This window comes from Amblyraja radiata, chromosome 2 (genome assembly GCF_010909765.2).
Source record: "Amblyraja radiata isolate CabotCenter1 chromosome 2, sAmbRad1.1.pri, whole genome shotgun sequence".
Classification (NCBI taxonomy): Eukaryota; Metazoa; Chordata; class Chondrichthyes; order Rajiformes; family Rajidae; genus Amblyraja; species Amblyraja radiata.
This window is the reverse complement of record NC_045957.1, coordinates 95358148-95371930: the sequence shown is the minus strand read 5'-3', so window position 1 is coordinate 95371930 and position 13783 is coordinate 95358148. Positions and strand designations below refer to the sequence as shown.

Here is a 13783-nt window from a genome sequence, read left to right as displayed (position 1 = left end):
TTCGTATACAAATTAAATTCATCATCCTATCTATTTCATGGCCAGATTGTATGCATTGTTGTTACCTCTCTATTATTGTGCTTGTTATTCTACTGCTCATATTAGAATCTTCACCCATCTCTTAACAGATATCTTCAAACCACACAGCAGACCTTATCAAAACATCACTATAATTCCCAGTCTGACTCTCGCTCTCTCTCTCTCTCTCCTACATTGTTTCAACAAAGCTCTATGTAAGCTTGAGGAACAGTACCCATCTTCCCATCAGGCATGTTACCGACTGCAAGCTCTCCATTGAGAGTTCAGCAGTTTCAGTTAATGAACATTTACAGATTTCTAGTATTTTGTGCAAATTGTTTAGGTAATTTCAGATTATCTTACTGCATTTCACCACCACTAAGCTTTTGTTCTCTTGCACCATCACTTTTTTTCACGTAATCTCTCCTGTCTTCTATCATAATACTGAGTTTCCCTTTGGTTCTCCTCCACTCCTTTCACTGTAGCTTACAACTGGTGTATCTCTGATTTCTATCAAAAATCATCTACCTGAACAGTTAATTCATTTTCTTTCCCTCAGATGATGCCTAACACGCTGAGCATTTCCAATATTTTATTTCTGTTTTATTTCTGTGCTGCTATGCCATGCCTCTTGAACAATACAATTTTTCTTTCTGATTTCTACTGAATTTGCAGTAGTTAATGGTCCTTGCACAAACTGATTTTTTGAACATTTCTTTCTATCTCGTGTTTTTCCTTGCTGCCTTTCTAACCTTTGATAAATTGCTTTTATTGATAGCAAACTCTTTCCCATCAAATTGATGTGTTCTGTGATTCAGAGCAACATAAAATTGTTTGACAAAGGATACACAAGAAAACGGTTATTCAAAGTGTTTGGTTAATTTTCCACTACAGTAGCTTTTCTCAGTGAATGTGCTCCAATAGTAGTCTGAATTACATCCATGTGCCAAAGTTTGTCAAGTCCAAGTTATGCACAAAAGCATTCTTATCTGGATTAGAACATGTGAGAAAATGCATTTTTTTAGGGAAATGGCACAGACATTTGCATCTGCGATTCATATCAGTGCAGTTAATGTTTTCCTAGATTCATTCATCCACCTGACAACATTACATTCCTTTATTATTGGCTGCCAGAGCTTTTATTTTGTTGACAAAAAGGTGCTGGTGCTTATATAACAGTTCACGAGATGCTACTGGCTGCTATACATCAAATTATTTTTCAACTTTTTAGAGGTCCTGGTACTGTCACAAAGAAAGCACTGCTCATAACCAATTACCTTAATTAAAAACACAGAAAATCTAGTAGTGCATTATGCAATGTTTGGCAATTGAAAGGTGTTTTGGGACATAAATGCCTTGCGCACAGAACCTACCATCCTCATTGTCAATGGTCAGGATAATGGACACAGCAACAGTGGTAATATTTTCATTGCTGGCAGCCATTTTGTGTAACTCACATCAGAGCTGTGTGCTCAAACTTATATTCCCCTTATTATACCTCACCTTTTAGAGACATGGGGCCACACGCAGCAAGGATGTGTTTGCGGTAGACTATCGCCTGAGGTGTCAGGCATACAAGAGATAATCATGCCTTTCTTTCCTTTGTGCTTTCACTCACCTTCAGGGCATTTTCAAAGCTGATTTTTTATGGCTATCAAGGAGAGATTACTTGAAAGTCTAACACTCTGCCCAGTGATCAGTGTGGCAATGATGAAGCAGCTGTGATCTTCCCAAGCAGCCTATAATGAGAACTGCTCTGCTCATGACACGTTATGCGCACTACCCTAGTGTTGCTTTTTAATGTATTTTTGCTCAACTTCATTCATTTTTGCAGTGGATCTAATTGATTATTGGTGTTGTACTCTGTATTGACTGCATCAAACCAGGGTGAAATTCAATTTCCAGGCAATCATGTAGCCTAGTTGGATCATGAACAAGATTCGACAGTAAGCTAACAACAATGGTCTGATGAAAGACACAGAATGCTGGAGTAACTCAGCAGGTTGGGCAGCATCCCTGGAGGACATGGATAGGTGGCGTTTCGGGTCTGGACCCTTCTTCAGGAAGTGTCTGAAGAAGGGTCACCACCTGAAACGTCACCCGTCCATATTCTCCAGATATGCTGCCTGACCCGCTGAGTTACTCCAGTATATTGTGTCTTGGTTTATCAGCATCTACAGTTCCTTGTTCATGGCAATGGTCTGTTATTGGTCTTTGAGAGTAACGTATAGATTTGCTCAAGCCACTTCTTCCATTTTCAGAGTGCCTATCGAATGTTTACCAACAGTACCTGCTTGAAGCATATGATACTGAAGGTCCGCAGGGATGCCCGGAATTTTGAGCGATACCAGCACAATAGGGACTTGGTGACTTTCCTGAACATGTTTGCAGATACGCAGCTCGAGCTTCCTCGAGGGTGGGAAATAAAGACTGATCAACAGGGCAAGGTAAGGGCAGTTTTCAGTTTCAAGTATCTTGTGTGGTTTTTTTCTGTAATCTATAAAGTATTCTATTTCTAATCATACCAAACATGCTTAATCCTAATGGAAATGTTCTCCTTTCTAGTCATTTTTTGTTGATCACAACAGTCGTGCAACAACATTTATTGATCCCAGGCTTCCACTGCAAAATGGGCGTTTGCCGAATCATTTAACGCACAGGCAACACTTGCAGCGTCTGCGCAGTTACAGCGCAGGGGAGGTAAGTGACAAACAAATTTATATGCGTTCATGTGCTATATTAGGGAGCTGAGAACAACCAGACCAGATTAATACTCTGGAGGATAGCTGTGGACGCCAATCTGCTGTCATTTGTATTCAACTGCAATTCTGCTCCTAAAGCTTACCCCGCTAGTCTAGTTCAGTAAAACACTGAGTGAAGCACTAGATCAACTAAACTTCTTCATTCTCAATCACAAACGAACTTCCTATCCAATACCTAACCGCGGGTCCGATCCTTGTCTCTACTCGTCCAAGCCCTTCAGCCTCATGTGAATAGATGCCTCCAGATGGTCAGCACGGTCCCAGAAGATTGACCTCGATCCATGTGGTGTCCCCTCTTTTATACAGTATCGGATCCGTGGCGCGAAATACATGGGGGGGGGGGAGGCATCCTCCATTTTGTCACATACTAAATTGGCCAATATTATCACAACAAGTACCAAAACAATATGCAAAGGTTTCCTAACAGTCGAGTCCATGTGTGTTCTGGCATGAATGGAATAAAGCCGTACACACAAGATGATCCTCCACTCATTGTCTGTTGCATTTTTTTATTGTAATGCTTTTTTATATAAACTTACATGCTGAATCTACAAGGGTATATAATAAGGAAACAGAGAGGCAATTGTAATGAAACAGTTATTTTGAAATAAAATTAACCATATGTTTCCTCTCTGTTGAAATTAACTGTAAGTAGCTCTTAGTTTGTTGGCACTGCTAATTGGTTTACACTGTCACCGTAGTTCCCGTGCTAAGTCAATCCATGCCAATCTGATTAACCTGACGTGAATGGTTAATTGTATGCTTTGAACTGTAATGGAAATAATTTGTAATATTTATTGCACACAATATGATATCCATTTGCTCAATTTCTGCACATAATTTAGAACATAGAATGGTAAATTATATGAACAAGCCCTTTGGCACATAATGTCAGCGTTCACATGATGCCAAGTTAAACTAATCTCTGACTGCACATGAGCCAATATCCCTCCATTCCCTGCATGAACATGTACCTAATGCTGCAATCTATAATTAAGAATGTGATATCTAGGCACTTCAAAAATGCTATCGAGCAGAGTCAACACAGACTTGGGAAATGAAAATCATATTGACTAATCTATCGTAGCTCTTTGAGGATGAATGTAGCAGAGGTAAAGCCAGTGGATGTAGGATATTTGGAATTTCAGATGTCCTTCACAAAGTCCCATATGGGAGATTGTTGCAAAAGGTTGGAACACATGGAATTGGGGGTAAGATATTAGCACGGATTGAAAGTTTGTAAACGGATAGTAAACAAAGAGTAGGAATAAACAGGTTCTTCTAAGGTTGGCAGGTTGTGATGAATGACAATGAAGATAAATTGGGGGCAGGAATTGCACGGATTAGTGCATGTGCCATAACCAGGCACGGAACTCGCTATCAAAACATGGAGGGGACAGGGGGGACACAATTTGTTTTACTGGCCCCGCGCGCATGCGCACACTCACAAACACATGTGCGAGGCTTCGGAGGCTCAATCCAGCGCTAAGTGCAGCTCAACCCTAACTGTCTCGCCGGGTTAACCTACAAGCCCCGACTGGACTGACGGGACACCAGCGCTGCTTCTCCGCACTGGCCATATTTCTCGCAAGCCCAGGTAGATGGGGGGGACGTGTCCCCTCTGCCCCCCCCCCCCCTCCCCCCCCCCGGGTTTTCCGCCCCTGGCCACAACTATTCTCATCTGTGTTGATAATTTGGCTGAAGGTACAAACATAAAATGTATTTGTTGATGATGCAAAATTTAAATGTGAGTGCCAGTACTAATAATAATACAAAAAAGCTTCAAGCTGGATTTGAGGAAAGTAACTGATTAGCCAACAATATTGCAGATGGAGTACGATATGGTTCCAGCCTTCATAAGGAAAACCAGAAATGCTGAGTATTTTTTTACCTGGTGGGAGACTAAGAGGTGATGATGTTTAAAGGAACCTGGGTTTTCTTGTACATAGGTCACTGTACAGAAGCAAAGGCAATTAGGAAGACGGGTGTTACATTGGCCTTTCTTGCACTGAGATGTGAGCCCAGTAGTAGAAATGTCTATGGAACATTGATGAAACCACAATTGGTGGGATGGTGGAGGTTATAGTGGGAAGACAGGAATGCAGAATTGAAGTTAAAATTGGAGCAGCAATGATCTTACTAAATAACAAAGCTGTACTGAGAGATTATTCCTGACCACAATTTACCTTCATTGCCATTACTGCTTGTGGCCGTGAAAACAACTCTCAGCTATATTTTCTTCCATTTGCAGATTCTTTGCTTCATCCAAACTGATTATGCTTCTTCATTTTCTCTACTTCCTTGATTCTGTCCTTAATTATCAGGACTATCCTTTCTCCTTCTCCATTTTGCCGACAGGTTAAGTATCCTGGAATATTTAATTGCCAACATTTGTCATTTAGAAAGACAGATTGTACTCATTTATACTTGTTTGTTCAATTAATCCACCAGTCCTGTAATGAATCCTTGTGCATTCAAAAAAGATGCTTCAATGTTATCATTTTTACCATTTCCTCCTACTCTGACTTGAATTAGAGGAACACTCCTATTTTTGTAAGAGATGTCTCTTTCTGACAAACTTTGGTATCATTACCCATTAATTTATTATGCCTCAACACCTCATTTTTGCTCTTTAACTTAATACATCTCCCCTCACCAGACCCCTTCCTCTCCTCTTCTTGACTATTTAGTGAATAATTAATTTTGCATAAAGATTAGAAATATTTTCAGACAGTTTGTGTGGTGACTAGAATGTTGTCTTCCAAAATTATGTTATTTGGTTAAAACACAAATGTAGGACTTATACTTAGAGCTTGTCATTAATTTATATTAGACAGCAGTGTTCTCTGTCACAGTAGTCACTCAGTTGCAAGGTGTTGCCAATCCAGATAATAAAAAAGTATTTCATGTATTGTTGGTGCAGGCTTCTGACGTTTCACGAGTGCGGGGATCTACTCTGCTAGCCAGACCTACCAACACTCTGGTGGCTGCCATTCGCAATCCATACCATCAAGACGCAGTGCCTGTGGGTAAGAAAATGGAGAAGTTTTATATCCCCATTTTTGGTATTTTAGAGCTTGGGCCTGTCCCACTTAGCTGATTTTTTCGGCAACTGCTGGCACCCATCATAGTCATAGCAGGTTGCCGAAAACCAGCGGCGACCAGAAAAAGGTACGACTCTTTGGGCGACTACTCAGGACCAAACAGGTGTAGCGGAGGAAATACATGCCCCATACTCTCCAAACTTGGTGTTATGCTAGATCACATATGTTCTTTGTGTTTTTGAGAGGTCAAAAAATCCTTGGTATTGCCTTCAGTTTAATAATAAGCGAGCCTTTCATCATCTCATGATTAAAGTGAGCGATACAGATCAAGAATGGTTCAGCTTGAACACCCAAGCTCCACAGAGTTTGTTAATCTCCTTCAAGGAAGGCCAGCACCATCTCAAGAGCACTGCAGTTAAAACAAAGAAAAATTGTCAGGCTTTGTGCCCCAGCCAGCTGTCCAAGGAGTTTTGCTGGGAATTCTAATCATGCACAGGTAGTATTTGACTACAAGATCAAATCTGGCTGTAACACCCTCCCCCTGCTGAAGAATCAACTATCAATACTTGCTGCTCAGGCGTATACACTGTAAAATGGCCAGCAGAGCAGGATGTGTGTGGGCTATCAGTACCTGTGCCCCAACACGAGTAGGTATTCCTCAGGAAATATGTTGGAGAAATAGCAAACGTATAAACAGATGTACAAAAAGTCTGGAATGCTCATTTCTCATTTTCATCCCTAATTACAGCGTACAACGACAAGATTGTGGCTTTCCTCCGTCAGTCAAACATTTTTGAAATGCTTCAAGAGCGGCAGCCCAGCCTCGGCAGAAATCACACGCTCAGGTAAATGCATTTGTCATCAATAGAGTTCATGGGTTGTTTTTGTTTCGGTATGTGGAACTGACTGATGTTTATGCCCAAACAACACCAGCAGTCTTGGCGTGCTCTACAAGTCCAGAGGCTGAATTCACTACATAGTGTTTAGTTTAAATTTGGTTTTTCAGATACAGCATGGAAACAGGCCCTACAGCCCACTGAGTCCATGCTCACCAGCGAGCATTCATACACTAGTTCTATCTGACACACTAGGAACAATTTATAGAAGCCAATTAACCTACAAACCTGTATGTCCTTGGGAGAAAACTAGAGCACCCAGAGAAAACGCACACGGTCACAGGGAGAAAGTACAAACTTCATACAGGAGCACCCGGAGTCAGGATTGAACCCGGGTCTCTGGCGCTGGAAGGCAGCAACTCTACTATTGTACCACCCCATGTGCTGCTGTGCTGCCCCATTGTGGAATTAAGGATCAAATTTTAAGCTTGTTTCCTTTCGTCATCCTTCCTTACCATAACCTCCCAGTTCTGAAGGTTATCTTTGCACACATTGCCGTATTATCTCAAGGTTGACCTCCATGTCTCACTTGTGCCACTTGTGCCACAGACATTTTGACTGTCAGGGCCTCAAAGTTGACCCTGTCCTTGCTTTAGTATTAATAGCAGAGAGAATCATCAGTTACACACTACATCCAGCTCACTCCCTGCTCAAACACAAAAACTGCACATACAACCTCAGGCACAGACGAGCGGACAGCATCGCCACAAACAGAACACGCTTTTTTAAGAGCTTCTTCCCTGTCACAGTGAGACTCTTGGCCAAAACAAAATGAACTGATGTCCTGACCTACCTCATAGCATATCATATTATATCATATTATATTGTCTCATGGGCCTGTGTAATTTACAATGCAATCGACACTTTTATATAGGGTTTGTGCAATTTACAATGCTCTCACTTTCCCCTTTATATAGGGTTTTAGGCACTTTCTTTTATATTTCTAGAGAAGTATATGTTTTTATAGATTATGTGTCTTTCTGTGTGTCTTTTTCATTTGATTTGACTTGACTCTCTGAACAACCGCACAAGAGTTCCTATGTGTGTAAGCACAAATGGCAAATAAAGTTTTTGACCTTTGACCCTTAATAGTCCAATCCTTTGGATTTCTGGTACAATAAAATGCATAAATTTATCCAACAACACTTTCCAGTGAGCGTGCATTGTTTAAAATGAGTTTTACTGCTCCCCCCCTTTCAAACTGCATTAGACTTTACACAATTGCAGGGACCTGCAGGACATTTATCCAGACTAAAAATACATCTTAGCACAATCTTGCAAGAGCGCAGAGTCTATCAGCCTCACCATATTACAACAACATTTTTTTTAATGAGCACACCTATAAGCAAAAGGTATAATAAGCAAAGAAAATGCCAATACAGCTCTCATGAAAATTCCTTATCCGTTGAATGGACATAGAAAATTTGATTTGTTACCTGTGCAAAAACATCTTTCCAGTGACTCAGTAAACTTAAGTAATAAATTCTACTGATAAGGAAGGTCACTGATTCAAAGGTTTCAAAGCTTTTAAAGGTCCAATTAAGGTACAGTGATATGAGAATTACCATACAGCCATACGAAAAAAAAAGCAAAAAGACACTCAACTACATAAAAGTTAACGTAAACATCCCCACAGCAGGTTCCTCACTGTGATGGAAGCAAAAAAGTCCAAACTTCTTCCTCTTTATTCTCCCGCGGTCGGAGCTGTCGAAGCCCCTGTGTCGGGGCGATCGAAGCTCCCACGTTGGGGCGATCAAAGCCGCGTCGGGGCGATCGAAGCTCCCACGTTGGGGCGATCGAAGCTCCTGTGGCTTGTAGTTTCCGTAGTCAGTCTCTGACCAGAGACCGCGAGCTCTATGATGTTAAGTCCGCAAGCACCACGGTTGGAGCTCCAAGGTTGATCCCTGACAAAGGGATCACGGGCTCCGTGATATTAAAGTCCCGTAGGCTCCCCGCGATGGAGCTCTCAAATGTCGCTCCAGCAAAGGCCGCCAAATTTTCAATGTTAGGCCGCAGTACGAACAGAGATACCATACGGAAAAATAAAACGCATCTCTGTCGAGGTAAGAGATTAGAAAAAGTTTCCCCCAACCCCCCACCCCCCCCCACCCCCACATAAAACAAGCTAAAGAACATGAAAAACATACATTTAACACACACTATTAAAACACAAAGTAGGAAAGGACAGACAGACTGTTGGCAAGGCAGCCATTGATGGTGCCACCTAGTGGACCACTTCTCTGCCAGTATTTAGTAGCCGTTGGTCTTAATTGTGCGGTTTATTAAGAAGGTTTTCAGTTAGGGTTGCGGCTCCTGACCGTCATTGAATGTCAGAGCAGGCTTATGGGAATGAATATTCCAAAACACAAAAGTTATCAATGACATAGAAGTGTATCCCAACATGGTGTGGAGAATATTAGAATAAAAAATTGTGATTAGAGGATGTTGTTTCAATTCTGAGCCTCTCCACAGAGTTGCACAACCTGTTCATTAAAAAGCCATGTTGTGTAATGCTCTTGGTCAGAAATTGCTGGGCGGTTTGGTAATGTAGCGGTAGGGCTACTGCCTTACAGCCCCAGAGACCCGGGTTCGATCCTGACCGCGGTGGTGCTTCTCTGTGAGGAATTTGTACATTCTCCCCGTGACCTGTGTGGCTTTTCTCCGAATCTTCGGTTTCCTCCCACACTCCAAAGGCGTACAGGTTTATAGGTTAATTGGCTTGGTATAATTTTAAATTTGCTTCTAGTGTGTATAGGGTAGTGTTAATGTGCAGGGATCGCTGGTCAGTACGGACTTGGTGGGCCGAAGGGCCATTTTCTGCGCTATTTCCGAAACTAATCTGCAATAAAATGGAATAATAGCAGATTTGATCTGAATGTCTGTTTCAGTTTAGGACATTGTTACACATTGAATCAAAGTTCACTAAAGGTTGTGGAAGTAAATCAATGAATGGAAAGCAACCAGTTGGTCTGAATAAAATAATGCGTTTGAAAGGGGATGTCAGTTAAATTGGGAAAGGATGATTTATCAGTTCTTTAGAGAATAAAGCAAGGTCTATGTTTGATTTGATTTCTTTTACTCCCCAAATGCTACCCTTTTAATTCACAGACAACAGTAATATCCAACAACGTCACTGCACTGATTATTTGCAAGCTCCACATGTTGCATTCATTTTTTAAAGAGCACTCTTGAGAAATGGGCAATTCCCATTCCTGCCATCACAGGGTCATATTCCTGCCATTTGCTCTTAATTTGACATGTACAGATAGTCCTAAAGTCTGCTTCTGTTCATTTTTGCATAATTGCAGAAAGGTTACAGGATGGTGGGAGACCATTTAGCCCATTGAGACTGTGCTGGCTATACATAAGGGTAACTAGCAGTTCCAGTCTAAATATTGTAACTTACCCAATCCCTTTTTATATTCCACAATGGAATATTCTCCTCCTGACAAAGTGTTCGCGATTCTTACTCACTAAATAATAAGATTTCTCATCTCATTCCTTTTCTTTTAGCCTTCCACCAGTGAGAGCAGCTTCTCTCTATCTATGATATTAAATGTCTCTATTGGACTCTCACATAACCTCCAAGGAGAACAACATCATTTTTCCAATTTATCCATGCACACAAAGGTCTTTCATCCATGGAAGTATTTCATTAAGCATCATTTGCACATTTTCCAAAGCCTTTACATTTGTTTGATGCTGTGCTTTGTGCTTATTTTAATTGGTCGAAGATTTTGACTGAAGAATTAATAATGCTAATTTTACCACCCACCACCATTATTTCACCTCTGCCCTTCCCTCGTTCTCCCACCTCACTTATTCAGTGAGAGCCATAGACTGTCGATCATCTTTGGCTCACAACCCCTCACCTGGTAAACGGACTTAAATTCTATTAGGCGCACAGCAGGAATGACTAAGATCTGTCGAGGGCAGATGACCTCTCTGTGTCCAAATTGCCATTTGTACCAATGTATGAGATGAGTACCATCAGCTTACCTAAGATACAAAGCAACAAACACAACTAACCTTTATCTCAGCTAAACACACACCAGTCAGTTGAGCCCAACAGCTGCAGAGTCTTCAGGACTGACCTCAATGGTGAGTTAGGGTAGGATGGACTGAGTCATCGATCTTGGTCACTTGTGAACTATGGATGTAAAGCATATTTAAAGCATAACAAGCGATATCTATTTTTATCAAACTTTAATTTGATTAATTTCTATTAAATTTGATGGCCACACCACCGGGCTTTTGGTGGAGGCAGAACCCAGAATATTCAAATTATCTTTCAAGTCAAGTCAAGTCAAGTCAAGTCAAGAGAGTTTATTGTCATGTGTCCCAGATAGGACAATGAAATTCTTGCTTGCTGCAGCACAACAGAATATAGTAAACAAAAATACAGTTCAGTTCAATATACACATAAATAAGCAGATAAAGTGCAATAGGCTGTTACAGTTCAGAGTCTGTTTGTTGGCGAGTTTAATAGCCTGATGGCAGTGGGGAAGAAGCTGTTCCTGAAGCTGGTTGTAACAGATTTCAGGCTCCTGTACCTTCTGCCCGATGGTAGCGGAGAGATGAGTGCGTGGCCAGGGTGGTGTGGGTCCTTGATGATGTTGGCTGCCTTTTTGAAGCATTTAAATCTTATCATTTAAATTATAGATTTTACCATAGAGATCTTATCATTTAAATTAGAGATTTTAACACTTTGATATAATTTTACAATGAGCCAATACATTACCTGGTCTAACAGTGGGCTCAGAAGGATGAGGCACAATCTATTTTACCAAGGCATTGGCAGGGAAAGATCTTGGTCCAATCCATGTGCTGATTAAACTTGGTTCACAGGAGGTGCTGTAGTTGGCCTCTGGACAAGAAGTGGAAAATAAAAAATTGACACTCTCTCCAGCAGATTTGACTAGATTGGGGTGGGGTGGGGTGTGTAAGGTTTCTATCTGAGTATGATAAGATCCACTTATACTGAAGGTCAAAAACATTTCTGCCATAGAATGAGGTATTGTTAACCCTCGTTATAATGGAACTCTTTATAACAGATTTTGGTTATAGTGGACTGACCAGCTGCTCGTGCCACCCCCAGCTTGTGCTGCTGCCTCGGCTGCTTACAGTGCTGGCTGCCCGCACGGTGCCCCCAGTTCATGCAACTTCCAGGTCGCACCTGTCACCACCACCGCCGACTCTTACCTGCATTCCAGCCACCTGCATGCTGCAACCTTTGACTCCGCAGATCCTCACCTCTCCCTGCCCGCCAACCAGTTAGAATAGTCAACTCACCTGGATTCTAGGCCCAGTTCCAGACCGAGAGTCTGAAGAAGGGACAACCTGAAACGTCACCTATCCATGTTCTCCAGTGATGCTGCCTGACCTGCTGAGTTACTCCAGCACCTGTGTCCTTTAGCATATTATCTAGCATCTGCATTTGTTTGATTTTAGTACCAATACAATGATAATACCTTACTCAGTTATAGCAGACAATCGGCAATAACAGGCACTATTCTCCCTGGTCCGATATACCAAGGATTTACTGTCAAACAGTACAAAAGAATGAGAAGAAACTTGAAGAATATACTACAGCAACATCTCAAACAAGAGGAGGGAACTATTTATTTATTTTGTTTAAAATTTTGTTTAAAATTTAAATACAGAAAATATTGAACATAGATCACTGGTAGCTATATTGTATCAATATTAGAAAACTCAGGTTATTTGTGTGATAAATTTACAATTCTTTTGTCAGATTTCTTTCTCTTGTTATGCTACTCAGCAGGACTATAGAACACATGACTCTATGAACACATTATTATGACTAATTGCAACCTGGTCCTTTGATAGAATATTGTGCACATTAATATATGTATACATTCACTGCAATCACATAAAAATAGAAAGCTTAAGTCATTTTGCTTCTTCGGAAAACGTGGGCAATATTCGGTTTGTGCACATTTATAGATTTCTGATGAATGCTACCGAAATTCCAACATAATCTACTTCAGAGTAATAGCTCAAAGGTTTTGAAATTTAGTTTAGATGTGCAAGATTTGTTTAGTAAAACTAGATTGCATTTAAGGAAACAAAAAAGATATACTGTTTATGAAAACCAAAGTAGCTGAATAAATCCAGGTCATATTTGCCTTCTTCGTTTTAAACCTAATGTTTTTGAGCTGCTTTAAAAAAATATCTGTATTTCTATATCTTTTGATATCAGGGAGAAAATCCATTACATTCGGACAGAGGGAACGCTTGGTCTTGAAAAGCTGTCATGTGACGCAGATTTGGTTATTTTGTTGAGGTGAAGTAATTTTATTTTAGTCTATTTTCCCTGACCCTCCTTAATTGATCACCTTTGACACAATTCTGTGGATGTATAGTGAACAGAAGTATAATGAATATTATCTGAAAAAAATCAGCAAAATGCAAATCATGAAGCTGCTGCCTTTTACAGGTAAGAAAAAGTACAGTTACAATCAAAGCTTTGATGACTTCAGTAAATTTTGAATTCTTCACTATTGCAAACCAAACCAAAAGTGTACTAATATAGGGCTGAGTTGTCATCTGGTCAATAACGTTTGATATTGTGCTTGGGCCAAATGGCCTGTTTCCATGCTGGACGACTCTATACTGTAGCTGTTTGGCGTGGTGAGAGAATTAGGAAGGTTTGGGATCTGAGTTGTGGAAGCCCTGAAGCCAGATTAGAAAGGTTTAGAGGGGTGTGGAGCAAATGCGGGCAAAAAATAATGGCACAATTACGCAGCTGGTAGAGCCACTGCCTCGGCGCCGGACACCCGGGTTCGATTTTGACCTCAGATTTTTTAACCATCTATTGGTTGAGTTTGCACATTCTCCCTGTGACCGCGTTGGTTTCCTCCAGGTGCTCTGATTTCCTCATGTGTGTGGGTTTGTAGGTTGCTTGGCCCTCTGTAAATTGCCCGTAGAGTGTAGAGAGTGGATTAGAGTGGGGATCTATGGGATAACATAGAACATGCGAGTGGGTGATCGATGATCAGCGTGGACTCGGTGGGCTGAAGTGCCCGTTTCCATTCTGTAT

At 41.0% G+C, this 13783-nt stretch overlaps 1 protein-coding gene across 4 annotated transcripts in view; it reads left to right on the top strand.

Moving 5' to 3' along the window:
• hecw1 (HECT, C2 and WW domain containing E3 ubiquitin protein ligase 1) overlaps window positions 1-13783 on the top strand; it is a 462878-nt gene that overhangs the window by 363208 nt on the left and 85887 nt on the right. For all 4 annotated transcript variants that reach the window (XM_033050689.1, XM_033050680.1, XM_033050663.1 and 1 more), the window contains 5 exons: window positions 2280-2465; window positions 2584-2718; window positions 5704-5809; window positions 6573-6669; window positions 12944-13027. In XM_033050689.1, coding sequence (XP_032906580.1) covers window positions 2280-2465; window positions 2584-2718; window positions 5704-5809; window positions 6573-6669; window positions 12944-13027 — 608 coding nt within the window. The remainder of the gene's footprint in view (window positions 1-2279; window positions 2466-2583; window positions 2719-5703; window positions 5810-6572; window positions 6670-12943; window positions 13028-13783) is intronic.